The sequence below is a fragment of the Protobothrops mucrosquamatus genome, unplaced genomic scaffold (assembly GCF_001527695.2).
Source record: "Protobothrops mucrosquamatus isolate PMUCROS unplaced genomic scaffold, P.Mucros_1.0 scaffold4349, whole genome shotgun sequence".
Taxonomy (NCBI): Eukaryota; Metazoa; Chordata; class Lepidosauria; order Squamata; family Viperidae; genus Protobothrops; species Protobothrops mucrosquamatus.
The window spans coordinates 40,689-66,803 of record NW_015390263.1 but is presented as its reverse complement, the minus strand read 5'-3'; the positions used below and the strand labels follow the sequence as shown (position 1 = coordinate 66,803).

Here is a 26,115-nt window from a genome sequence, read left to right as displayed (position 1 = left end):
CCCGAAAAGCAATGCCTGTCATTCCTTTCTAATTGAGGGAAATTACTAGGGCATGATAGCTACAACCAAAAAGGGACAACTCTTCTTTAGAGTTCAAATTTCATTTTTTGAACTCAAAAGCAAATATATAATTAATACCATAGCCCTAGGAAAATTACACAACCTAATGGTTTATGATGATGATGATGATGATGATGATGATGATGATAATAATAATAATAATAATAATAATAATAATAATAATAATAATAATAATACCATTTGCTAGTAGCGTTTAGATTAGCAGCGTTTATCTAAAGCTGAATTTTGTCAAAAAGAAATGGCTCTGAAAGGTATTATCATATCTGTTGAAGATGCAATTTTCTTCCTAGGGTATTTCTGAAGGCACCCCTTACCTCCTGGTTCCTCATGCTGTAAATTAATGGGTTGAGCATGGGGGTCACCACTACATAGAACACAGAGGCCGTTTGATCTAGGTTATAATTCGACCTAGAGCTTGGTTGTGCATACATAAAGCTAAGACATCCGTAGAAAATGGTGATGACTATGAGGTGAGATGTACAAGTAGAGAAGGCTTTCCTACGGCTTGTGGCAGAGTGGATCTTTAAAATGGTAATCAGGATATACGTGTAGGAAGTGAGTACAGTCAGGCTTGTTGTTATTAAATTGAAGCCAACAAGTACAAAAACCAACAGATAATTAAGACTGATATCTGAGCAGGAAAGAGCAAAAAGAGGAGGACCCTCACAATAAAAACTCTTAATGATGTTTGGGCCACAGAAGGAAAGTCTAGTTGCAGCCATGGTGTGAATGGAAGCATTAATGATCCCAGCAATGTAGGCAACTGCTATCAGCTGAACACACTTTCTTTGGGACATTGTGATCAAGTAGAGTAGTGGATTGCAGATCGCCACGTAGCGATCATAGGCCATCACTGCTAGGAGGTAGCACTCTGTGGTGGCCAATAGAGTATAAAAGTAAAGCTGAGTAAAGCAACCTCCATAGGAAATAATCTTCTTCTCTTTTAAAAGATTGGATAGGAATTTTGGAGTAACACAGGATGAATAACAAATATCCAAAAAAGATAAACTGGTAAGAAAAAAGTACATTGGTGTGTGGAGGGAAGGACTGATTCTGATCAAGATAATCATGCTTAGGTTTCCAAACAGGGTGATGGTATAAACAGCAAAAAATGTCCCAAAGAGGATCAGCTGCAACTGTGAGTCCTCTGTCAACCCAGTGAGTATGAATTCTGTCACCGGTGTGTTGTTTCCCATGTAATCACAGTAACAGTTAGTCAATTTTCCTTTGTTTTTCAAATATTTGTAATGTAGTCTGTGATCAGAATCAATTTTTAAGTTCCTAGCAAAGGAAATAAAGTTGGAAATTTTTTGATGAAGAACTCAAGGAATAAAATAATATTCAGTTTAAAGTGAACAATATTCAGTCTGCATAAATATTTCCTTTCAAACTGCAACCTGATCGTCATACTTTGAGAATTAGATGCTTTGCAATGAAATAGCCCCGGTTATTAGGATGGATTAAGTATATCCTACTATATGTGATTAAAATAGTTCCAGCCCATGAATAACGTTCTCCATAGGACTATTAAAAACAATTAATGATATGAGAGTGCTACTGAAATCTTTGAGTAGATGAACTCTCATTTAAAAATGAGAAGACATTAAACAAATATCAGGGGATATATGAATTACATTTACATTTCTGTTTACAGGATATTTTGACAAGCTGCAGTAAAGAATTACCAAGCTAACTGAAGAAAGGTTCTTACTGCTTTCAACTGTGTATATTGTTGGTTCATTGCTGGATCTACATATTGTATAACTCGTAGAAGCCGATCTTTGGATTACAAGAGCTTCTCATTTCTTGTAGTGATTAAATGAACTATGAATAGCAAACCCACGTTGAGTCTCATGTCACAAATGATTGAGCACTGTCGACATATTCTTGTATAACTTTCAAGTTGGCTTTTAATATAATCAACTCTACAAAGAAGTTGTTTTCTCATTCTACAAAATAGTTGTTCTGTTGGCTACATTCTAAGAACTATTTCTATGAAAATATTTGAAGATTTACTTGTAAGTACACTTCTCTTTTTAATCTTGGTTTTGTCATACCAGTGCCAGGTATATCTTACTTATGCCTTTTTTGTACCACCCATTATTAAAATCACAGTTTTTTTAAAAAACAAAACAAAAACAAAAAACCTGCAAATCTTGAGGTCTTTTTAGATTCCCAAGTACCCCTTGATAATGCAATTTGAGCTCTGCAAAAAACCATATTAAAATTATTACTTGGCCTTGTGCACCAATTTGCATGCTTGCCATGCAGGTTTGATTTGGCCCTTCTCTGAAATATCCCATCAATTGTCTTTGAAGTAAGTTGTCATTCCATGAACTCCTCAATCAAACTCTCAAAATCAATAAAATGCAATAGTTGTATAGTTGTCTTTTTGATTATCAAACTCACTTGTTTTCTTCCAGATCAATAGCATCTTTCACATTTTAAAATATCTGCATTGTTTTCAAGAGTCCAAGTGCAGGTTTTTGAAACTTATAATAACATCCTTTTGCTGCTCTGAAAAAATTCAGATATTTTCCTTCAGTCTTCAGTAACTCAACAGCTTTATACAATTCTGCAGACAATACTATTTCCCTCAGGAGAAAAGAACTCTACTGAGAAAAACGTTGGTTTGGGGAATGTGTCCCCAAAGTGCTTCAAATTGGTCCATCTACTGATTTGTGTTAATTATGCAGCAAAGATTCAGTAAACCGAATTGCAATTGTTTGAAGTATTTACCAATGGAACATATAGTATTCAATAGAGATTACATTCTGTCTTCTTTATTTATTAATAGTATTTTATCATACCCCTTTGTCGCACAATGATGTTCCATTAACAACATCTTCATGAATTTTGACTAGTTCCAATTCTTTTTTCCTTAGGCATTGGGTTCAGAAGCAGTTTGATGGGTTTTTTCTGGTGGTTTATGTCTTTGTAGGTTGTTTTTTAAAAAATATTTCCTTTATTATTTTTAATTGATTCATTGTTGTTATTGAATTATTATTAAAGAAGCACGCTGCCTGAGTTGGGCACTTATTTGAATGGCTGTATAAATTAGTTACATAAATTAAATCTGAAATCTGTAACTGTAACTGTAATACCATAGTATGTGGGAATGATCCTGGGAAATGTGTTTGTGTGCTGCCTAGGGAATACGATTAAAGAGGACACAGCCTGTAGATGTATAACAGGCAAAGAAAGGAACTCAGAAGAGAAAATCTTTAATTTTCAGGCTGTAAAAAAAGACATTGGGAGATTTTTACTATTTAATCACTCTTACAAGATTCTGTTAATGTAGCCTTACAATAAAGTAGAACTAGCTTATCTGGTCATGCTTCCTGACTGGTTTTCCTGGCAATGCTGAGTTAAGTTTTGCAAATCTCATACTCTTTTCTAAAGGAAGGAAGGAATTTCAGGAATGGCCTCTGATCCTCAAATAACCCCACTGTCCATTGAGTATCTGGCAGCAGCCTTGTTGAAACACCAGCAGCAAGAAGATGCACAGATGATCAATTTGCAGAATGCCCTAATAATACACTAACACAACAACTGGAACAGAGTTTGCCTCAACCTGCAGCAGCACAATAGATGGCAGCCTAGCCAATGCTCCTGTTTCCCATGACAGCTTGCCAGGGAAGTTCAGAGGCCAGCAACATCACTTACAAACAGTGAGAGCTTATCCTGCCCCCCCCACACTCTAATGTGTACCATTCATGACTACAAAGACCTAAACAGGGTAATAATTAAAGACCATTATCCACTCCCAAGTATCTCAGATCTAGAGTGGCTACAAAAGGTGCACATCTTTTCAAAGCTAGACTTGAGCAGTGTTTACAACCTAATCAGATTGAAAGAAAGATAGGAGTATTTAACAGCCTTCTATACAAGATACAAGTTTGAATATACACTTATGCCTTTTGACCTCAATAGCCGTGGAGCTTTTTTTTTAATAGGGGTATGAATGACACATTTTCAGAAATTCCAGACAAGCATGTTATAATGAATTTGGATGACATTAGTTTATTCCAAAGTTCTCTTCTTGCATTTCACTCATGCCAGAAATGTATTGCAAAAATTGTGGGACAACAACCTTTTTGCAAAACTAGAAAAATGTACATTTGACCTGCAAGGATCCAGCAAAGGTACAGCTTATTCTATTGTATAATACTCCCTCCTTTCCAGTAATATGAAAAAAGTGTAGCATCTTCTGGGTATTTCTAACTTATACAAGAAATTCATCCTGAATTTTGCTGAACTTGTAAAATCACTCTCCCAGCTCCTAAGAAGGGCTCAACAACTCTCCTGGTCAATTGGTGTTTCAAGAGTTAAAACAGCTTTTTGCTTCTCATCTACCACTCTGACCCCTCCCACCCCTGTGTTGTGCAGATATCTCAGATGAGAAGATATGAGCAATTTTACTCCAGGCAGAGGAGGCATATATACAGACTACTGTATATATGCCTTTTATTCCAGAGTACTCTCCTAGCAGAAAGGAGCCATGACATTTTCAATAAAGAGTTGTTTGCATTGGGAACAATGGGAACCACCTACTATGGGAACCACCTACTAGAAGAAGCACCCATTCTAGTTCTTATAGACCAGGGGTCTTCAAACCTGGCCCTTTTATGACTTGTGGACTTCAATTCCCAGAATTCCTCAGCCAGCATGCCTGGCTGAGGAATTCTGGGAATTGAAGTCCACAAGTCATAAAAGGGCCAGGTTTGAAGACCCCTGGTATAGACCATAAGAATGTAGAGATTCTGCAAATGCTTAATCTTTCATCTTTTGGCAAATCAGATGGGCACAATGACAAATTAGTCAGTTTCACATATTTTAAATCATAGTACCTTTCACAGCAGATTGCTGAATTAATTGACCCATAAATTCGTGAGTTAGTCCAAACATGACTTGCAGTATACAACCCCAATTACTAATAAAATATTATATTGAATTATATGGCACCCCATGAGTTACTCTTCCATTTCCCTGTTACTTCTGTGTTTTATTTTATTTTATTCTTTTATTTTTGAAAACAAAACAATAGGAGGAGATAGTATTGGGGATCATCCATCAGTAAGTATCTTCTGAATACTTGGATTTTGCTGCCACATGAAATGGTTTTATACCTGATGCAATTCAATACAAAATATGATAATATATAATATACAATCATAATTATAATAAATTAGATGTGCCTGACTGCCAGCGATTCCGGTCTCTGATGCATTCTTACACTAGAGTAGATTATGGTCTCAAGTCTTATAGAGTATAATACAACCTGAAACAGCAATGCTATTCTGCTCAGTTCTGATATTTTCCTGTTCATGTTATTCTTTTTTTGCCATTGAAAACTTCTGAGTGTGTAAAAACAGAATAATCAAAAAAGTATGAACACAGCTGTTCCTACAGATTCTTCTGTCTTGTAATTTGTGATTTTTTTCATAGATTGATACAAAACACTTAATTGTCTTCTACAGATATGTAGTCCTTGACTTGCAACCACAACTGAGCAATGTGGTTGTTACATTAGTCATCCCATGACTGGACCCAATTTCAGAAACAATTTTACCACGGTTATTAAGTGAAATAAATTGTCGTTGTTAAGTGAATAACACAATCGTTAAGTGAGTCCAGTTTCCCCATTGAATTTACTTGTCAGAAGCTGGCTGAGAACATCACCAATTGTGATCTCGTAACCACAAGATGCCACAATCCTTGTAAGTGTGAGCCAATTGCCAGGTGCTGGAATTGCAGTCACATGGAGGTGGGTGGTGGTTCGACGGTTGTTAACTTCAAGCACAAATTGTAAGTCACTTTTTTCAGCATAATCATAACTTGGAGCCATAATTAAATGAAAATTGTAGTCAAGGGCTACAGTACCCATACTCATTCTTTCATTTAGACTGAGCCAATCACCAACATTTGTCACTACCAGCAAACATCATGAGTGCTGTTATTTTATTTCTTGCTCCCAGAAAAATTCTGATTGCAGAATAAGAGAAGTTCACCTTGTTCTGCCCTGAGTTGTTGCCATAAAACTGCACTATGGTAAGGATTCTAATTTTAATTGGTCTCTAAAATAATCTAGCCTACTTAAGCCACAGTTAATCATAATCTTCAGATGAGTTTTGAAATATGAATTAAGTCCATCTGATCAGACTCATTGGGAAGCAGGAATCTTTCCAAAGCAGACTGGATCAGAATGTTACTCCAGTACAAGTTAAGAATAGACATAACAATAAATCTTGACAGTAATTTTATTTAATTTCCTAGTGAAGTTCTGTTCCTGCAAATTTTATTCAGTTAGATGAAACATAAAAATAGTATAACATTTTCTTCACTTCTGGTGTTGGAGAATGGGTGAGATTTAAGTCTTAATCAAATTAAGGAAGGGCTCATAAAATGAATAAGAGATTATATAGGGTTGTCCCACAAGTCATTGAACTGGATTTGAACTGAAATTTTTGCTTAATGTAATTAATGAATATATGTCTATTTTTATTTGGGAATGATTTATTTCATAAGGTTTGTATTATAGCTATTCTAAAAACAGAAATGGATTGCCCAGGATCATAGATGAAATCATTTTAATGGCAACTGTGACACAAAATTGCTGAAAGTATTACAATAATTTGTCCTTTAAATGCAGGCTTTGTGAAGCTTCTGATAATACCAAATAACTGATAGATAGATTAAATAATACATTCTGAAAAATATATAATGGGCATTGGTGCCCCATTACATATAGGAAAAGTCTTCAATACACTACAAATTAAATTTCTGGAACATATTATAAAAACTATGCCTAAATAGCATTATATACAGCTAAAATATTTGTCACAGTCATGCTCTGTGAAATGTAATATCAACTGCCTTGGAAACTTCGATGGATCAAGACTTCTTTACAGAATAAACCAACAATGCCATTTCATACATAAGGAAGAAAAAAATATTAACAAGATAAAAGAAATTTGGAAGAGAGAATTAGATTTTTCTATATTATAAAATCATTGTGTTTTAACATTTAAGACACAATGATTTTATAATTTTTAAAGAAATGTTAAATGTATTTATTATATTACTTTAAAAGCAAACATATAGTTAATACTAGAGCTCTAGGGAAACTATACAGCCTAGTGATTTATTGTTTAATAAGACACAATGCTAAAAAACATTTACAACTAGAACAACTTTTATGTAAAACTAAATTTTGGCAAAAAGCAATGACTCTTAAAAGTATTGAAAATGACACTTTCTTCCTAGGATATTTCTGAAGGCACCCCTTACCTCCTGATTCCTCATGCTGTAGATTAATGGGTTGAGCATGGGGGTCACCACTACATAGAACACTGAGGCCATTTGATCTAGGTTATAATTCTTCCTAGAGCTTGGCCGTGCATACATAAAGCTACCACAGCCATAGAAAATGGTGATAACTATAAGATGAGATGTACAAGTGGAGAAAGCTTTTCTACGGCTCGTGGCAGAACGGATCTTTAAAATGGTGATCAGGATATAAGTGTAGGAAGTGAGAACAGTCAGGCTTGTTATTGTTATATTGAGCCCTACAAATACAAATAACAGCAGATCGTTAAGACTGACATCTGAGCAGGAAAGAGCAAGAAGGGGAGGACCCTCACAATAAAAATTCTTAATGATGTTAGGGCCACAGAATGATAGTTTAGACATAGCGATTATGTGTATAGAAGCATTAATGATCCCAGCAATATAGGAAATTGCTATCAGCCAAATGCACTTTCTTTGCGACATTGTGATTAAGTAAAGTAGTGGATTGCAGATTGCCACATAGCGATCATAGGCCATCACAGCTAGGAGGTAGCACTCTGTGGTGGCAAATACAGCATAAAAGTAAAGCTGTGTAAAGCAACTTGCAAAGGAAATTGACTTCTTCTCTTTTAAAAGATTGGATAACAATTTTGGGGTCACCGTTGTTGAATAACAGGTATCCAGGAAAGATAAACTGGTAAGGAAAAAGTACATTGGTGTGTGGAGTTGAGGACTAATTCTGATTAAGACAATCATGCCCACATTTCCCATCAAGGTGATGGCATAAACAGCAAAAAATATCACAAAAAGGATCAGCTGCAAGTGTGGGTCCTCTGTCAGCCCAGTGAGTATGAATTCTGTCACCCATGTGATATTTCCCATTAACACTGTGAAAATAAAAGAAATACAGGACTCAATATTACATGTTCTCTAAATATTTCACCTACATAAGGATCCATTTTTGCGATCTGAAATAGGATCTTGGAAGGAGAATTAAAAATTAGATTCTAAGAAGATAAAAAAAAAAACTGGGTATGCCACTGTCAGTATTCTGATGATATATTAAAAATATGGTTTATTCATGGTTATTATTGAAGAACAATCAAATCAAATGCCATAAACAATAGGAAGCTGGCATTCGTGATCCAAAATAAGTCCTTAGAAGGAAGACTTGGAATTATATGTATAAAGAATAGCTACTCCATCATTAATACAGAACAATTTTGAGATTCTTACACTATCCTGATAAACCTAAAAGACCCCAAACATCATCAACTTACCCAGTCACTCTGAACTCAACCACAACTACAATAGTTTTACGCATTCCTTTTTTTCTGGTTGTGGGTGGATTGCTTCTATGTGAAATGAGTTAGGAAATTCTTTGTCTGTGGGTAGNAAAAGTAAAGCTGAGTAAAGCAACTTGCAAAGGAAATTGACTTCTTCTCTTTTAAAAGATTGGATAGGAACTTTGGGGTGACTGTTGTTGAATAGCAGGTATCCAGGAAAGATAAACTGGTAAGGAAAAAGTACATTGGTGTGTGGAGTTGAGGACTAATTCTGATTAAGACAATCATGCCCACATTTCCCATCAAGGTGATGGCATACATAGCAAAAAATATCACAAAAAGGATCAGCTGCAAGTGTGGGTCCTCTGTCAACCCAGTGAGTATGAATTCTGTCACCCATGTGATATTTCCCATTAACACTGTGAAAATAAAAGAAATACAGGACTCAATATTACATGTTCTCTAAATATTTCACCTACATAAGGATCAATTTTGGCGATCTGAAATAGGATCTTGGAAGGAGGATTAAAAATTAGATTCTAAGAAGACTTGGAATTATATGTATAAAGAATAACTACTCCATCATTAATACAGAACAATTTTGAGATTCTTACACTATCCTGATAAACCTAAAAGACCCCAAACATCCTCAACTTACCCAGTCACTCTGAACTCAACCACAACTACAATAGTTTTACGCATTCCTTCTTTTCTGGTTGTGGGTGGATTGCTTCTATGTGAAATGAGTTAGGAAATTCTTTGTCTGTGGGTAGAAATCCAGATATATTCCAGCTCCAGCTGTCTCTGAAATAGAACATTTTCCATTGGGAAACCTTGGTATTCCCTAAGTAGTTCTAATCTTAGACAAATGCTTTCTAGAAATGGCGGCTGCCTGGTAACTTTTAGTTCCTCACCTGGAAGCTCCAATTATTAGATGCTGAATTAATATGTTTCCTTGAAACTTTTATTCTACATTTGAGAGGTTGAAATGCAGCTGAAATAATTATTTTTTTAAAATATATTTTATTAATTTTTTACAATAATAATCTTTAGTGCTTCATGAACAGTGTGTTGTCTGGGTTCATATATTTAAAACAATCAATGATAATTTCTACAATTAATCAATATGTTGGTTGGTAATATATTTCTTGATCCTCTCTTCTTCCAGTAACATTCTCCTTTTGTCTACATTAGACAAACATAATTTTTAATATTTTCAGCATATACTAAGTTGAATATAAACGTATTTAGTATTTATGCATATAATAATAACATCATCATATAACATGTTTTTTAATCAGCTTGTGTTTCCATTGTATTTATAAAAGTCATCTTATTAAGTCATTATATCTCCTGTTTTCAAGATTCTTACTGAAGCTTAGTTTCCCCTTGGTATTCAGACAATTCTTATCAGTCACAATTTTGTCAAAATTCATTACCTTTAAATATCCAAACTTTTCATTTAAATAGACCCTCTCAATGTCTTAGCATTTCATATTTTCTAAAAGCATTGTACTACTAATATATCTTATTCTTACTATAGGGCTCCTTTACAAGTTTTATCTACTCTTTTGGCCATATTCCAACAATATTTAATCCTATAATACACCATCTAATAATCTATATATAAACCGTATTCAAACAAGTGTTTAGCCCTATAATATTCCATCTGATAAGTTGAATCACATCTCTTAACTCCAACTCTAATCTTCTTCTTTTGCCAGGTCGTTTTTCAAATCAGTAAGTTTGGCTTGCCAGGTTGTATTTTTGTCAGTGTTGTTGGGGACAAAAAAGACAAATCAAGTAAAGTATCAGTTTTTTGTCTCCCACGGTTTAATGATTCTTCTGACAGTTCTTTAATCCATTTTATTAGTTCTTCTTTTTTATCCTCAAATTTGTTTTGAAGTCCTGGAGGATAAAGCATCTTTNAACCCCAATTACTAATAAAATATTATATTGAATTATATGGCACTCCATGAGTTACTCTTCCATTTCCCTGTTACTTCTGTGTTTTATTTTATTTTATTCTTTTATTTTTGAAAACAAAAAAATAGAAGGAGATAGTGTTGGGGATCATCCATTAGCAAATACCTTCTGAATACTTGGATGCTGCTGTCACATGAAATGGTTTTATACCTGATGCAATTCAATACAAAATATGATAATATATAATATACAATCATAATTATAATAAATTAGATGTGCCCGACTGCCAGCGATTCCGGGCTCTGATGCGTTCTTACACTAGGGTAGATTCTGATCTCTTAAGTATTAATAGAGTATAATACAACCAGAAACAGCAATGCTATTCTGCTCAGTTCTGATATTTTCCTGTTCATGTTATTCTTTTTTTGCCATTGGAAACCTCTGTGTGTGAAAAAAAAGAACTGTGTAAAATAATAAAAAAAGTATGAACTCAGCTGTTCCTACAGATTCTTGTATCTTGTAGTTTGTGATTTTTTGTTTATAGACTGATACAAAACACTTAATTTTCTTCTCTTCTCCTAAACGTAACAGACCTTGTACGTGGAGCAGGTAGGACATGCTATATAGTTACCATACTGTAGTTACAAAGAGGATATGGTTGTGACATGGACTCTTCTGGAATTGCATTAAAGTTGCTATTGACCAACATAGCTAACTGAATTATCTCTTGAAAAAGAAGAATATAGGAGAGTAACAGACAAATGCTTTGGGGGAGATAGGGATGCTAAGCCATCCTTTGTATGATCCAACATGATTCCGAAGACACATTTTTTTCCTACCTAATCGTGATCACAGAAAACTGAAATCCTTTTCAATTCCATCCTAAATATCCTAGCAAAATCTACAGATAGGTAGTCCTTGACTTGCAACCATAATTGAGACCGGACTTTGGGTCACTAAGCAATGTGGTTGTTACATTAGTCATCCCATGACTGGACCCAATTTCAGAAACATTTTTACCATGGTTATTAAGTGAAATTAATTGTCGTTGTTAAGTGAATAACACAATCGTTAATTGAGTCCAGTTTCCCCATTGAATTTACTTGTCAGGAGCTGGCTGAGAACATCACCAATTGTGATCTCGTAATCACAAGATGCCGCAATCCTTGTAAGTGTGAGCCAATTGCCAGGTGCTGGAATTGCAGTCACATGGAGGTGGGGGGGTGGTTCGACAGTTGTTAACTTTGAGCACAAGTTGTAAGTCACTTTTTTCAGCATAATCATAACTTTGTACCATAATTAAATGAAAATTGTAGTCAAGGACTACAGTACCCATACTCATTCTTTCATTTAGACTGAGCCAATCACCAACATTTGTCACTACCAGCGAACATCACGAGTGCTGTTATTTTATTTCTTGCTCCCAGAAAAACTCTGATTACAGAGAAAGAGAAATTCACCTTGTTCTACCCTGAGTTGTTTCCATAAAACTGCACTATGGTAAGGATTCTAATTTTAATTTGTCTCTAAAATAATCTAGCCTACCTAGGCTATAGTTAATCACAGTGCTTTTTTTCTAAAAAAAAAAAAAAAGGTGCCGGAACTCACAGACATCATACAACCCGCCTTGCCTACCCTACAAAGTTCCATCCCAAAAAGGTGCCGGAACTCCGTTCTGGGCGTTCTATGAGAAAAAAAGCCCTGGTTAATCATAATCTTCAGATGAGTTTTGAAATATGAATTAAGTCCACCTGATCAGACTCATTGGAAAACAGGAGTCTTTCCAAAGCAGACTGGATCAGAATGTTATTCCAGTAAAAGTTAAGAATAGACATAACAATAAATCTTGACAGTAATTTTATTTAATTTCCTAGTAATAATAATAATAGTAAAGTTGGAAGGGACCTTGGAGGTCATCTAGTGATGTTCTGTTCCTGCAAATTTTATTCAGTTAGGCGAAACATAAAAATAGTATAGCATTTTCTTCACTTCTGGTGTTAGAGAATGGGGAGATTTGGGATTTAAGTCTTAATCAAATTAAGGAAGGGCTCATCAAATGAATAAGAGATTATGTAGAGTTGTCCCACAAGTCATTGAACTGGATCTGAACTGAAATTTGTGCTTTTTGTACTTAATGATTATATGTCTATTTTTATTTGGGAATGATTTATTTCATAAGGTTTGTATTATAGCTATTCTGAAAACAGAAATGGATTGCCCAGGATCATAGATGAAATTATTTTGATGGCAACTGTGACACAAAATTGCTGAAGGTATTACAATAATTTGTCCTTTAAATGCTGGCTTTGTGAAGCTTCTGATAATACCAAATAACTGGTAGATAGATTAAATAATACATTCTGAAAAATATATAATGGGCATTGGGGCCCCATTACATATAGGAAAAGTCTTCAATACACTACAAATTACATTTCTGGAACATATTATAAAAATGGATTCTCATCAAACCTAGAATTTTGAAGGATTCAGAAAACTATGTCTAAATAGCAATATATACAGCTAAAGTATTTGTCACAGTCATGCTCTGTGAAATGTAATATCGACTGCCTTGGAAACTTCTATGGGTTTGAATGTGCCAGATCAAGACTTTTTTACAGAATAAACCAACAATGCCATTTCATACGCAATGAAGAAAAAATATTAGCAAGATAAAAGAAATTTGGAAGAGAGAACTAGATTTTCCTACATTATAAAATCATTATGTCTTAACATTTAAGATACAATGATTGTATAATTTTTAAAGAAATGTTAAATGTATTTATTACATTACTTTAAAAACAAATATATAATTAATACTAGAACTCTAGGAAAACTATACAACCTAGTGATTTATTGTTTAATAAGACACAAAGCTAAAAAACATTTACTACTAGAACAACTTTTATGTAAAACTAAATTTTGGCAAAAAGCAATGACTCTTAAAAGTATTGAAAATGACACTTTCTTCCTAGGATATTTCTGAAGGCACCCCTTACCTCTTGATTCCTCATGCTGTAGATTAATGGGTTGAGCATGGGGGTCACCACTACATAGAACACTGAGGCCATTTGATCTAGGTTATAATTCTTCCTAGAGCTTGGCCGTGCATACATAAAGCTACTGCAGCCATAGAAAATGGTGATAACTATAAGATGAGATGTACAAGTGGAGAAAGCTTTTCTACGGCTCGTGGCAGAACGGATCTTTAAAATGGTGATCAGGATATAAGTGTAGGAAGTGAGAACAGTCAGGCTTGTTATTGTTATATTGAGTCCTACAAATACAAATAACAGCAGATCGTTAAGACTGACATCTGAGCAGGAAAGAGCAAGAAGGGGAGGACCCTCACAATAAAAATTCTTAATAATGTTAGGGCCACAGAATGATAGTTTAGACATAGCGATTATGTGTATAGAAGCATTAATGATCCCAGCAATATAGGAAATTGCTATCAGCCGAATGCACTTTCTTTGCGACATTATGATTAAGTAGAGTAGTGGATTGCAGATTGCCACATAGCGATCATAGGCCATCATAGCTAAGAGGTAGCACTCTGTGGTGGCAAATACACCATAAAAGTAAAGCTGTGTAAAGCAACTTGCAAAAGAAATTGACTTCTTCTCTTTCAAAAAATTGGATAACAACTTTGGGGTCACCGTTGTTGAATAACAGGTATCCAGAAAAGATAAGCTGGTAAGGAAAAAGTACATTGGTGTGTGGAGTTGAGGACTGGTTCTGATTAAGATAATCATGCCCACATTTCCCATCAAGGTGATGGCATAAACAGCAAAAAATATCACAAAAAGGATCAGCTGCAAGTGTGGGTCCTCTGTCAACCCAGTGAGTATGAATTCTGTCACCCATGTGCTATTTCCCATTAACACTGTGAAAATAAAAGAAATACAGGACTCAATATTACATGTTCTCTAAATATTTCACCTACATAAGGATCCATTTTTGTGATCTGAAATAGGATCTTGGAAGGAGGATTAAAAATTAGATTCTAAGAAGATAAAACTGGGTATGTCAGTATTCTGATGATATATTAAAATATGGTTTATTCATGATTATTATTGAAGAACAATCAAATTGAATGCCATAAACAATAGGAAGCTAGCATTTGTGATCCAAAATAAGTCCTTAGAAGGAAGACTTTGAATTATATGTATAAAGAATAGCTACTCCATCATTAATACAGAACAATTTTGAGATTCTTACACTATCCTGATAAACCTAAAAGCCCCCAAACATCCTCAACTTACCGAATTACTTTGAACTCAACCACATCTACAATAGTTTAATGCATTCCTTCTTTTCTGGTTGTGGGTGGATTGCTTCTATGTGAAGTGAGTTAGGAAATTCTTGTGTGTGGGTAGAAATCCAGATATATTCCAGCTCCATCTGGCTCTAGGTCTTCTTATTAATTTGGTCACAGCACTTTCTTGGCTGTCTCTGAAAGAGAATATTTTCCACTGGGAAACCTTGGTATTCCCTAAGTAGTTCTAATCTTAGACAAATGCTTTCTAGAAATGGCGGCTGCATGGTAACTTTTAGTTCCTCACCTGGAAGCTCCAATTATTAGATGTGGAATTAATATGTTTCCTTGAAACTTGTATTCTACATTTGAGAAGTTGAAATGCAGTTGAAGTAATTAATATGATGAGGTTGGTGTGCAAACAGACATACTACTAAAACTCTCATTATGTTTATCTGTTTGTACCCTCAAATGCACCCACAATTTTGCATTATAGCACAATTTTACAAACAAGGTACCTAAAATTCATTACCTGAAAGAATGTAAACAGTCTGGGATCCGTTACATCAGGATGTTCAGACATGTTTTATTCACAATGGCTGCTGCAGCATCCCTGCAGTCATGCAAACACGTTTTCCATGTTCCTTGCCAGCTTCCCACAAGCAAAGTCAATGGGGAAATCAGCTGAAACTTGGAAGTTATTCCTGCTTTTTGCCTACACATAGGCATTCTATTTGTTTGTTTAGGTAATTAAATATTGACTTATTATTGAAGTTCATTTGCCACTACAATTATTTTTCTATTTATGATATTTAGTCATTTTAGATGACCATCTGGCAGTGGGATATAAAAATTATGGTCAACCTAATTTTGCCTTGTGGAAAAAAGGGGGGCATCTTGTTCAAGAGATGACACCAAATGTCATTGAGGACCCAGCAGATCACAGGTTACCTAGTATATTCTATACTTTCCACAATAGGTATTTCATCTATGGATTTGTTCCCTGTTCACAGTATTACAGGTAGTCCTTGACATATGATGACAATTGAGCCCAAAAGTTATGTTGCTAAGTGAGACAGTTGTTAAATGAATTTTGCCCCTTTTTACAACCTTTTCTGCCATAGTTGTTAAGTGAATCACTGCAGTTGTTAAGTTAGTAATGTGGTTGTTAAGTGAATCTGACTTAGCTTGTCAGAAGGTTATAATAGGTGATCACATGACCCTGGGACACTGCAACTGTCATAAATATGAGTCAGTTACCAAGCGTCTGAATTTTGATCACATGACCATGGGGATGCTGTAACAGTCATAAATGTTAAATATAGTCATAGGTCATTTTTTTCAGTGCCAGTGTAACTTTGAACTGTTGTAAGTTGAGGACTACCTTTATTTATGAGTGATTGCATATATATTGATTTGTATTTAGAATCATAAGGCTGGAAGGGACATTGGAGGTCTTCTAGTCCAACTTCCTAGCCAAAGCAGGAGACTTTATTGCATCCCAGACAAATGGTTGTTCAATCTTTTCTTGAAGACTTCAGCAATGGAGCACCCACAACTCCAGGAAGTGAGCTGTTCCATTGATTAAGTGTTCTTACTGTCAGGAATTTCTCCTTAGTTCCAGGTTGGATCTGTCTTTAATGAGGTTCCACCATTGTTTCTTGTATTGACTCAGTATGGCCTCACTAGTGCAGTAAAGAGCAGTATTATCACTTCTTGTGATCTTGGTGCTGTCCCTTTATTCATGCAGTCTAGAACTGCATTGACTTTTTTTGTCAGCTGCAGCACACTGCTGGCTCATATTTAAGTCACTGTCCATTTGGACATCAAGATCCCTCTCACAGTTGCTACAGTTGAGCCATGGATCACCTATTCTATAGCTGTGCATTTGGTTTTTTCTGCCTAAGTGCAGGGCCTTGCTTTTCTCACCAATTAACTACATCTTACTGGATAGGTCCCAATGCTCAAGTCTATCAAGATTCTTCTGAACAATGAGTCTATCTTCCAAGGTGTTGGCAATTCCTCTGATGAGTTCCCATTCTATACCATGACCTGGATCATGTATGAATAGACTAGGCCCAAAATTGAACCTTGAAGTACCCAACTGCATGCTTCCCTCCATATAGATGTAGTTCCATTAAGGACTTTATGCTGAGTGTGGTTGTTCAGCCCGCTGCAAATCCATCTCTGGTGGTCACATTGTTCTATTGTAGCAAGAAGTAGCTGTGATCTACTTTGTCAAATACCTTACTTACATACTTGTCTAAAGTGGATAGGTATTTTTTTAAACATATTTTGATCTGCATTCCTGTTCTATCTCCCACTGTACTGCTTTTTATGAGTTGGGCTATTTTTTTTCCTTTTGTGTAAAGACAGATGCAAAGAAGAAATTAAGCAGCTCCACTTTCTCCCTGTTGCCTGTCACCTTCTTGCCATCATCTCCCATTAGTGAACTAATACTTTTGTTGAATTTTTTTGTTCCTTATATATTGAAAGAAACTTTTTTTTGTTATTTTTGGTATTTGTTGCAAGTCTTTGGTCTTTCCTAACCTGAACTATCCTGACTTCAACCATGCAAATTTGGGCTATTTGCTGGTATTCCTTTTAGTTATATATCCCTCTTCCCACATTTGTGCTTGTCCTTTTTGTCCTGCAGTTTGTCAGAGAGCTATCAGTTCAACCATTCTGGTCTCGTCTGGTGTCCTTTGTTTTTCTTTCTCTGTGATATTGTTTTCGTTTGGGCCTTTAATATTTCATTTTTTCAGAGTTTGCCATGCATCCTGAACAATTTTTTCCTTCTAGTATTTCCACCCATTGAATCGTTCCTATTCTCGCTTTTAGTTTGCTGAAGTAAGGACTCTTAAAGTCTACAACATTAGTTTGACTTTGTTCAATTACCTGTGCCTGCAATCATGGCAAATTCTAGTACAACATGGTCGCTGTCCCCCAGAGTTCCTACAACTTCCATTTCCTCAATCATTCCATCCCTATTATTTAGGATTAAATCCAATATAGCTGATCCTCTAGTACCCATCTTTACATTTTAGGTGACAAAGCTGTCAGATAGGCATGTCAGAAACCCGTTCAATCTCTCACTTGCTGCAGAAGTTGTTTTTAGTTAATATAAGTGTAGTTAAAGTCCACCATTACTACAGGGGTATTTCTGCACAGCTCGGCTAACTGATTAGCAAAGAGTTCATCTATATCCTCCTCTTGGTTTGATTTTCTCGATTGATGATATTTATTTGATCCCTTTATTTATCATGTATTTTCTGTCATTATTATATTTGAGGGATAAATGGTCCAGTATTAAGACTGAGTCAAAACTGTTTATTAATGCAGAAAGAGTTTATTAATGCAGTTTATTAATGCAGAAAGGGATGGTGGTGCTAGTGGTGATTGATTTCTATTTGTTCAGCATATAGAAAAAAATCCAGAATAGCTGCCTCTAGATAGGCTCACTGAAGTGAGGAGCACAGCAGAATTGTACAGAGGAAAATCAATAGAGCTCCAAGCTGGACCTGTCCAGTCCAGTAATAGTAATCGTTATAATTTATCAAACTTGATAAATTGAGGTTTTGCCTGATGCCATCATGAAATTCCATTGTCTTCATAGAACCAACACCAGACAAAGCAGCAGTTTCCCCCAAATTGGTAAGCAGGATTTTAAAGGTGTGTTTTCCTAGAATAATAGCTATAGATTCCTTCCTTTTTACAACAAAATCTCCCAGGGTAGAATTTTGTTCTGAATCTGCCTGTCATGCAACATCATTTTGCTGAAGAAGAAAAAAAAAAGGACATCATCTTTCTTATCATTGTTGCTTCTTTAAAGTGATACATCATTACTGGTTACTGGAAAATTATATAGGTGTCATTGAATTTATATCCTTACCCTGTTGCAACAATCCATTAGCTGAAATAAAAGCAATTAATTGTATAGGTAAAATTCTTGAAGAATAATTAAATTCTGCTTTACTAACCAAAATGAACAAAACATAATCCTTCAGCATATTAAAAAAACTCTATGGTTATTGCCAAAACATTCATATATGAAATGAGTAAGAAATAATTTGCAATTCTGTCTTGGTGGTCCATAGCCGTATGGTGACCCTTGTGTACAAATCTGAGTGATCAGCATGGGGAACTTCAATCCAGAGACACAGAGCACAATGATAGTTTCCACACTGCCATGATTGTTTTCATTTAGTGTTCTTTTTGAATGCACCCCTTTTACACAAACATCTGTGAGAAGATTGCAATTTAGGGTTTTGCATGAAGCAGCCACTGAGTGATCCTTGAAAGAAAATCCAGAACTAGACACAAGACATAATCTAGACCACCTATGGATATATTTTATTACAAAAAGCAACAAAATGTTTATGGCACATAAATTGAAGCAGCAATAATTGAGTCAAAATGTCACAGAAAACAGACTAGACCAAACCTTGGTTGAAATGATTTGTTTTTAACATGAAGATTTAAAATCACAGTCTTTCTCTTTATGAGCATATTAGAATTCCAGTTTGGAATTTATGTCTCATCATTCTTATTATATCCGAGATTTTTAAAATAGCACACACAGAAACACAAACTATTAATATACATATATATTCCTCTATATTTCTATATGGTAATGTAGCTCTAAGGTTATTCAGTGTTTGGTATAAAAAAGGAATGCAATCGTTTTTCCAGAAGTTTTTTGAAGGCAACCTTTACATCCTGGTTCCTCAGACTGTAGATCAAGGGATTGATCATCGGAGTCACTACTACATACAACACAGAAGCTATTTGATTAGTGTAATGAGACTTGCCAGGTTGTGCATAAACAAATGCAAGACCTCCGTAGAAAATGGTGATGACCATGAGGTGCGATGTACATGTGGAGAAGGCTTTCCTCCGAGCCTTGGCAGAGCGCATCTTTAAAATGGTCATCAGGACATAAGTGTAGGATGTGAGAATAGCCAGGATTGTTGCCATTAAAGTGAAGCCAATAAATACTAATTTTAACAGATTATTTAAACTGATATCTGAACAGGCGAGTTGTAATAGTGCAGGACCCTCACAGAAAAAATTCTTAATGATGTTTGGTCCACAGAAAAACAACTGAGATGCAGGAATGATATGCACTAAAGAATGTAGGAGCCCAGTAATGTAGGAAACGATTACTAGTTGAACACATTTTATTTGGGACATGGTGACCAGATAAAGTAGAGGGTGACAAATGGCCACATAGCGGTCATAGGCCATGATAGCTAGGAGGAAACACTCTGCAGTGGAAAATGCACCATAAAAGTAAAGTTGAGTAAAACAACCAGCAAAAGAAATAACTTTTTTCTCTTTTAAAAGATGGCATAGGAATTTTGGAGTGATACCTGATGAACAGCAGATATCCACAAATGATAAGTGAGTGAGGAAAAAGTACATTGGTGTGTGGAGTTGAGGACTGATCCTGATTAAAACAATCATGCCCACATTCCCCAACAAGGTGATAGCATAAAGAATAAAAAGTATCACAAAGAGGATGAGTTGCAACTGTGGATCATCAGTCAATCCTCTGAGTATGAATTCTGTCACATGTGAGCCGTTTCCCATTGAATCATAGAAACACTGTGGAAACTGAAAGAATGCAGTAATCAGAATCATATAATATCTGACCAATGGAAAGGCGCAAACAAGAACTAGATATTCAGGATGATAAATGAGTTATGATTTCAATCAAAATAAAATTGAACCTGATTAAAATTAATATTAAGAATCATCACCCAGTGTGGATGCAGGAGAAAGTTGAGAGTACAGTATAGAATAAAACATCCACATGGGGTAGAGTTCTTCATTCTATAAGTGTCCAAAGATACAAATAATTGAAACTGACATGGTGAAAGAACACATGGATCCAGAATGAAAAGTCACCTTCATATGGTGTGACAATATTATTATTATTTTTCTTCCTTATTCTTACTGAAGGACAAAAAACTTCAGGTACTAAAAGATAGGAAACTAGTTTGTGATCTTAAATTATATTAGTGAAGAAAAACTAAAGATTTGGTCCTGGGAAAAGAAAATCAAATGGTTAAAGTTTGGAAAGAGAAATCTGCATGTAATTATATTTCTATGCCTCAGATAGCTGAAAAATAATGAAAAAAAAATCCACTTCCTAATCATCCCTGAATGTAGAATATAGCACAATGGTTTATCAGTAATTTATATGAGAATTATGCTTATAAAGAAACTTTCTCCATCTTTAATACAGAACTGTTTTAAAATTCTCACCCTATTTTGATAAAACCCCAAAGACCCCAGACAGCCTGAACTTACCTATTTATTCTGATCTTAAAGGTATTACAGTAGGGTAAAATATTCCTTCTTTTCTGGTTATAAGTGGGTTTCTTCTATATGAAATGAGTTAGGAAATTCTTTGCATCTGGGAAGAAATGCAGACATCTTCCAGCTCCAGGCTCCAGGTCTGCTTAATTTGGTCACAGCCTTTCATCAGCTGCCATTTGGCCTGAGACTACAGCAGTAAATCCACCTTTGCAAGATCTTATGATTGCACAGGTCTGACAGATGAATGGCAGATGCTTTTGCCTACCATCCCTTAAGCCTGAAATATAACAAGGAACCCATATTCAACTGTCCTGCTGTTCTATGTTTCAGAAGCAGCTTTTCCAAACTGCACGAAATGCAGAATGGGGAGGGAATGTTCTTGAAGACTTTCACTGAAGTGCACCAGGGAATGTTTGATTCATACTCTCCTTGCATGGTAATGTTAGCTATGGGAACGTTGAGATCTTGAGAACTTGAGAAGAAAAGTGCAGTGTCCCTGAAGCTCTAAGCATTGCCAATTACATTTGCTTAAGCTAGTTACTTCCTCAATTTCATACTCACCAAGCTTGTTTTTACTAGCCCACAGTGTAAAGGTTGATGGAAAAGATCGAGTCTTTGGCACAATATTTGCATACAAGGATGGTGTCTTGTGACAAATCTTGTTCCTCTGCAGAATCTGAATGTGTGTAACATTCTCATTAACTTTTCAACATTATTCTCATTCACTTCTCACCACAACATAATAATAGTAATAATTTATTGAATTTGATTCTTGTAACAGTTGAATGAGCCTTTGCCTGCTGACATCATGAAATCCCCCAATGTCCTCATGTTCTAAGATAATCCAAAGAACACTTTCCTGGAAGGCGGGATTTTAAAGAAGCTTTTTCCTGGAATAATAGCGATGGATCCCTTCTTCTTACAACAAATAAAAAAGATTTTTACAATCTGTATTTTTTTTCTGCCTGGAACTCCATTTTTTGGGCTTATCCTTCTCTTTCTATCCTTCCATCCTTCCATCCATCATCATTTTATTCAAATACTCCTTCACTATATTTTCACACCTTCCTGACCTTTGACATCTTCCTGACTATTGAAGGTGGGTGATTCTGACATGAAGGGGTAGAAAATCTCACCAAGTTGGGATGGCCACAGAAAAAAAGTTACTTTTCTGGGTCATTTTCCAGAGCAGCTGGTGTGAGGGATCTGCTACTTTCCTTGCTGGTTTTATTACAATAAGCGATAGGAGATTTGTGCCATATAAATTGAAGCAGCATTTATTGAGTCAAAATATCAGAGAGGACAGACCAGATCAGACTTTGGTTGAATGATTTCTCTTTAACATGGATGTTTAAAATCACACTTTCTCTTTATGATTACAAAAGAATCCCAGTTTGGTTTAAATATGTATTATACAGTATCTTTATAATGCATTATATATATGTTGCCATCTTTAACATTTAGCAGTTAGATTGCATTAATTGGTTTTAGGAAAAATACAGTATCTTGGAGAAATTTTTAAATGTGATATTTTGACAACAAAATATCCCCAGGCTAAAATGCAATAGTCTCTGAAATGATAGCAAAACTAATTCAGTCAAGTAGTTTTCCAAGAAGAAATGTATCAGATAACCACACTGTTAATACACACCTATTTGCATCTATAGTTCTATATTTTCCTTGAGTTTTCAAGGTATTCAGTTTTTGGTATAAAAAAAAATGCAACTTTTTTCCCCAGAATTTTTCTGAAGGCAGCCTTTACATCCTGGTTCCTCAGACTGTAGATCAAGGGATTGATCATTGGAGTCACTACTACATACAACACAGAAGCTATTTGATTGATGTAGATCGACTTGCTAGGTTGTGATTGTGCATACACAAAGCCGGCACATCCGTAGAAAATACTAATAACCATGAAGTGAGATGTACATGTGGAGAAGGCTTTCCTCCGAGCCTTGGCAGAGCGCATCTTTAAAATGGTCATCAGGACATAAGTGTAGGATGTGAGAATAGCCAGGATTGTTGCCATTAAAGTGAAGCCAATAAATACTAATTTCAACAGATTATTTAAACTGATATCTGAACAGGCGAGTTGTAATAGTGCAGGACCCTCACAGAAAAAATTCTTAATGATGTTTGGTCCACAGAAAAACAACCGAGATGCAGGAATGATATGCACTAAAGAATGTAGGAGCCCAGTAATGTAGGAAACGATTACTAGTTGAACACATTTTATTTGGGACAAGGTGACCAGATAAAGTAGAGGGTGACAAATGGCTACATAGCGGTCATAGGCCATGATAGCTAGGAGGAAACACTCTGCAGTGGAAAATGCACCATAAAAGTAAAGTTGAGTGAAACAACCAGCAAAAGAAATAACTTTTTTCTCTTTTAAAAGATGGCATAGGAAGTTTGGGGTGATAGTTGATGAACAGCAGATATCCACAAATGATAAGTGAGTGAGGAAAAAGTACATTGGTGTGTGGAGTTGAGGACTGACCCTGATTAAGACAATCATGCCCGCATTCCCCAACAGAGTGATAGCATAAAGAGTAAAGAATGTCACAAAGAGAATGAATTGCAGCTGTGGATCATCAGTCAATCCAGTGAGTACGAATTCTGTCACCTGTGAGCTGTTTCCCATTGAATCATAGAAACACTTTGGAAACTGAAACAATGAAGTAATCAGGATTATATGCTATTTGACAAGTGGAAAGATGCAAACAAGAATAAGATATTCATTATGAGAAATGCATTATGGTTTCAATCAAAATAAAATTGCACCTGATTAAAATGTAGCCTAAGACACATCACCCAAGGTGGATGCATCAGAAGGATGAGAGTATACTATATAACATCCATTTTTTCATCTTATGCTTCACCAAATATACAAATCATTGAAACTGACATGCTGAAAGAACACATGGACCAAGAATGAAAAGTTACCTTCAGATGGTGTGACAATAACAATTTTTTTTTTATTAATATAATTAAAGAATAATCAAATGGAATGTAGTAAAAGATAGGAAGATTGTGATCTAAAATAAAATCTTCAAAGGATGAGAGAAGACAGTTTGTCTTTGAGGGAAGGGAAAACTGGAAATATTTAAAATCTGGGAAGGTAAATCTACATGTTGTCATTGCTGTATTCCTCAAATACCCAAAAAGTAATAATAATAAATCCTCTTCTCGGTTGCTTCAGAATGTTGGACTTGGTACAATCATTTATCAGTAGTTTCTACCACAATTATGTGTAAAAACAATGATTTCTCTGTCTTTAATACACAACAGTTTTAAAATTCTTGCCCTATTCTGATAAAGCCCAAAAGACCCTAAACAGTCTAAACTTACCCATTTACTCAGTGACATCTGCAATAGTTTAAAGCATTCCTTCTTTTCTGAATGTAGATGAATTGCTTCTACCAGTATATGAAATGAGTTAGGAAGTTCTTTGCATCTGGGAAGAAATGCAGATATCTCCCAGCTCCAGACTCCAGGACTTCTTAATTTGATCACAGCATTTCCTTAGCTGTCTTTTAGTCTATGCAGGAGATCTTATTTCTAGTGGGAAAACTTGCCAGTCCCTAAATAGTTCCAAACTTAGACAAATGCTTTCTATTATTTCCCATGATCAGAAATGGAACTGCACTGCATTTTTTCAATGTTTAATTAATAAGCTCTCTTGAAAATTTTAGTTCACTTTTGAGAAGTTGAAATACATTTGAAATAGTTAATATGACTCAGTTGAGTGTGGAAATGAATATCTATAACTTTCCTTATATGACACAACCATGGTGCATTCCCACTGTTATACACTATTTGTATATATTTATTTTTATTTGTTTGTTTCTTATTATCTGTCAAGTGCTAAAACGTAAATATAAATGGTTATATAGTATATTAATGATGAAGTACTTCAGTACCCTATTGATAAAAAAGTTTGCTTTTGGAGGGAGAGGATGTTGATAGATTTCTGTTTCTACAGCTTTTCTATGGAAGGAAGGAAGGAAGGAAGGAAGGAAGGAAGGAAGGAAGGAAGGAAGGAAGGAAGGAAGGAAGGAAGGAATTTGGAATAAACCTACATAATATGGAAACCTCATCAATCTGGGAAGGACAGTAGAAATATACTGAAGAAAATGAATAAAGGCCAAAGCTGGACTTATCCTATCTTTATGGGAAGCTCATAAAGTAGGTGGGAACTTCATTATTTTAGAAACATTGCCCAGAATGATGAATTATATATTGTGGAGTTCCCGACTTAACTCTACTGGAATATAGACCCAGCAAGGCAATGTGATAATGAACATCAGTGAGACAACTAGATAGGAATGTAAGCCTTTAGTGTAGAATATCAAACTGTGTAAAGATCTATATGTGTCTATGTGAATAAAAAGAATAAGTATTGCTGGAGATCACCGCAAAATTTTGCCCTCTGAGAAAAAATGCAATAAAAGATCCAAGGCCCAAGAAGACATTAGTTAACCCACCTTTGCAGGATCTTATAATTGTACAGGTCAGATAGAAAGAAGATACCTCTGCCTACTATCCGGATATAACCAAGAAACTCCATTCAACTGTCCTTTTGTTTTGTTTCAGAAGCAACTTTTCCCACATTGCCTGGAAAGTAGAATGGGGAAGGAATATTCTTAAAGATTTTTACTGCCAGGGAATGTTTAACACCCATCTCTTTCTATGCTAATGTTTCCTGTTGGAATATTGAGATCCTATGTAGGAATGAAGTACTTGGGGAAAACAGCAGGTAGTCTCCGTGAAGCTTTAAGCATTGCCAACTACAATTGCTTAATCTAGTCACTTTCCCAGCTTCATACTCATCAAGTTTGTTTTCACTAGGCAGCATTGTAAGGTCTGTTGGAGAAGACTGAGTGTTGGTACAATGTTTGCATGCAGGGGTGGCGAGATGATGACAATGCTTACTCCTGTGTAGATACCTGA

At 35.4% G+C, this 26,115-nt stretch overlaps 5 protein-coding genes across 5 annotated transcripts; all 5 read right to left on the bottom strand.

Moving 5' to 3' along the window:
* Nucleotides 1–338: 338 nt before the first annotated feature.
* LOC107298886 (olfactory receptor 8D4-like) lies at nt 339–1,277 on the bottom strand. Its single transcript, XM_015828247.1, has one exon. It carries the CDS (start codon nt 1,275–1,277, stop codon nt 339–341), a length of 939 nt encoding a protein of 312 aa, XP_015683733.1.
* A 6,037-nt stretch (nt 1,278–7,314) lies between these two features.
* LOC107298885 (olfactory receptor 1052-like) lies at nt 7,315–8,262 on the bottom strand. The gene has a single exon (XM_015828246.2). It carries the CDS (start codon nt 8,251–8,253, stop codon nt 7,315–7,317), a length of 939 nt encoding a protein of 312 aa, XP_015683732.1. The 5' UTR covers nt 8,254–8,262.
* Nucleotides 8,263–13,522: 5,260 nt separating this feature from the next.
* LOC107298883 (olfactory receptor 1052-like) lies at nt 13,523–14,470 on the bottom strand. Its single transcript, XM_015828245.2, has one exon. The coding sequence runs from the start codon at nt 14,459–14,461 to the stop codon at nt 13,523–13,525; it is 939 nt and encodes a 312-aa protein (XP_015683731.1). The 5' UTR covers nt 14,462–14,470.
* A 5,015-nt stretch (nt 14,471–19,485) lies between these two features.
* Nucleotides 19,486–20,430, bottom strand: LOC107298882 (olfactory receptor 1052-like). Its single transcript, XM_015828244.1, has one exon. It carries the CDS (start codon nt 20,428–20,430, stop codon nt 19,486–19,488), a length of 945 nt encoding a protein of 314 aa, XP_015683730.1.
* Nucleotides 20,431–22,831: 2,401 nt separating this feature from the next.
* Nucleotides 22,832–23,806, bottom strand: LOC107298881 (olfactory receptor 1052-like). Its single transcript, XM_015828243.1, has one exon. It carries the CDS (start codon nt 23,804–23,806, stop codon nt 22,832–22,834), a length of 975 nt encoding a protein of 324 aa, XP_015683729.1.
* Between the last annotated feature and the right edge of the window lie 2,309 nt (nt 23,807–26,115).

What these genes read in the sequence shown, in the direction of transcription:
- LOC107298886 (XM_015828247.1), bottom strand. Translation starts at nt 1,277, where the DNA reads ATGGGAAACAACACACCGGTGACAGAATTCATACTCACTGGGTTGACA.
- LOC107298883 (XM_015828245.2), bottom strand. Translation starts at nt 14,461, where the DNA reads ATGGGAAATAGCACATGGGTGACAGAATTCATACTCACTGGGTTGACA.
- LOC107298885 (XM_015828246.2), bottom strand. Translation starts at nt 8,253, where the DNA reads ATGGGAAATATCACATGGGTGACAGAATTCATACTCACTGGGCTGACA.
- LOC107298882 (XM_015828244.1), bottom strand. Translation starts at nt 20,430, where the DNA reads ATGGGAAACGGCTCACATGTGACAGAATTCATACTCAGAGGATTGACT.
- LOC107298881 (XM_015828243.1), bottom strand. Translation starts at nt 23,806, where the DNA reads ATGGGAAACAGCTCACAGGTGACAGAATTCGTACTCACTGGATTGACT.